Raw genomic sequence first — 1,573 nt, forward strand, 5'->3', positions numbered from 1 at the left:
CCAAATAAACAGGCTTTATGTTCTGCCATGTTATTCGTAACAGCAAATTGTAATCTCTTCAACATCGAGATAACTTCTTCTTATGGAGATTCTAGCATAATGCCTACCTCAGCTCGCTTGCTATGAGCTGAACCATCAAAGTAGAGCTTCCATCCTTTATTTTCTATTAAGTTCAAATGGTCGGGAAAGTCAATCTTCCATTGTTCATTGTCTTCCACTGGATGTGCTGCTAAAAATTCTACAACTGCTTGTCCTTTAACCGGTTTTCTTCGTAGCATATTCTATATCAAAATCTAACAATAGGATTGCTAGCTTCTCCACTAGTGCTAGTGTTCTATACAAATATCTAACTGGATCCATTCTTGATACGGTTATCACCTTATAAGACTGAAAGTAGTGTGAAAGCTTTCTAGTAGCCCATAATATTGCTAAGCAAGTTCTTTCAATCAAGTTATATTTCTGTCCATTTGGAAGAAGCTTTTGCTCAAGTAATACACTACCTTCTGAACACCGGCTTCATCAGCTTGTGCTAACATGGCTCCAATTCTAGCATCTTCCACTGTCAAGTACAAAATTAAATGTTTCCTTAGCTTTGGTGGGCACAAAACAGGGGGACTTGACAAATATTCCTTGATTTTATCAAAAAAAGTTATTTGGCAGTGATGTTCCACTTTACTGCCTGATCTTTCCTTAACAGTTTGAAAATTGGATCACATATTATGGACAACTTTGATATGAACCTACTGATATATTGAATCTTTCCCAAAAAGCTTCTCACTTGCTTTTCCATCTTGTTCTGCTCCATTTCTTGGATCGCCTTAATCTTTTCTGGATCGATCTCTATTTCTTTTGGTCCTACTATAAATCTTAGCACTTTCCCGAAAGTTACCCCGAACACACACTTTTTCGGGTTCAATGGTAGCTTGTATTTAATCACCCTGTCTATGAACTTCTCTAAGGCTGTTGAATGCTCTTTTATTGTCTTTGTAATGGCAATCATATCATCAATATAAACTTCTAACTCTTGTGGATCATGTCATTAAACAATGTAGTTGCCATCCTTTGGTACGTAGCCGCGGCGTTCTTCAAGCCAAACAGCATCACCTGGTAGCAGAAAGTACCAAACTCCATCATAAATGCTGTCTTGACCTTGTCCAATAATGCCATGAGAATCTGGTTATACCTTGTAAACCAATCCTTAATAGAGTAGCATCCCATCATTGTCACGCTATCAATCAGGATATCAATATGAGGGAGAGGAAATCATCATTCAATGATGTTTTGTTCATATCCATATAGTCCACACACATTCTGACCCTTTAATCTTTCTTTGAAAATTGGGACGGACTATGTTCGCCAACCATTTTGGATAGCGAACCACTTCTAGAAATCTTGTGTCTATCTGCTTAGTCACTTTCTCTTTAATCTTCTCGGCCCATTTTGGTCTTAACCTTCTTCTTTTTGGTTTCACTACCTTGGCTCTAGTATACATAGGGATCATGTGCTCAGTTATAGACCTATCTATTCTTGGCATGTCCTCATAACTCCATGCAAAGGCTTCCTTTTTGTCCAT

At 37.9% G+C, this 1,573-nt stretch overlaps 1 protein-coding gene across 1 annotated transcript; it reads right to left on the minus strand.

The window, feature by feature from the left end:
• Positions 1-255: 255 nt before the first annotated feature.
• Positions 256-1,573, minus strand: LOC149493293 (uncharacterized). Its single transcript, XM_089715461.1, has 5 exons — positions 1,317-1,573; positions 1,105-1,228; positions 779-982; positions 501-689; positions 256-387 (listed from the first exon to the last, which is right to left on the minus strand). Exons 1-5 carry the CDS (start codon positions 1,571-1,573, stop codon positions 256-258), a joined length of 906 nt encoding a protein of 301 aa, XP_089571587.1.

Source organism: Jatropha curcas, chromosome 10 (assembly GCF_041381405.1).
Source record: "Jatropha curcas cultivar XTBG-Jc1 chromosome 10, XTBG_Jcur_1.0, whole genome shotgun sequence".
NCBI classification, from domain to species: domain Eukaryota; kingdom Viridiplantae; phylum Streptophyta; class Magnoliopsida; order Malpighiales; family Euphorbiaceae; genus Jatropha; species Jatropha curcas.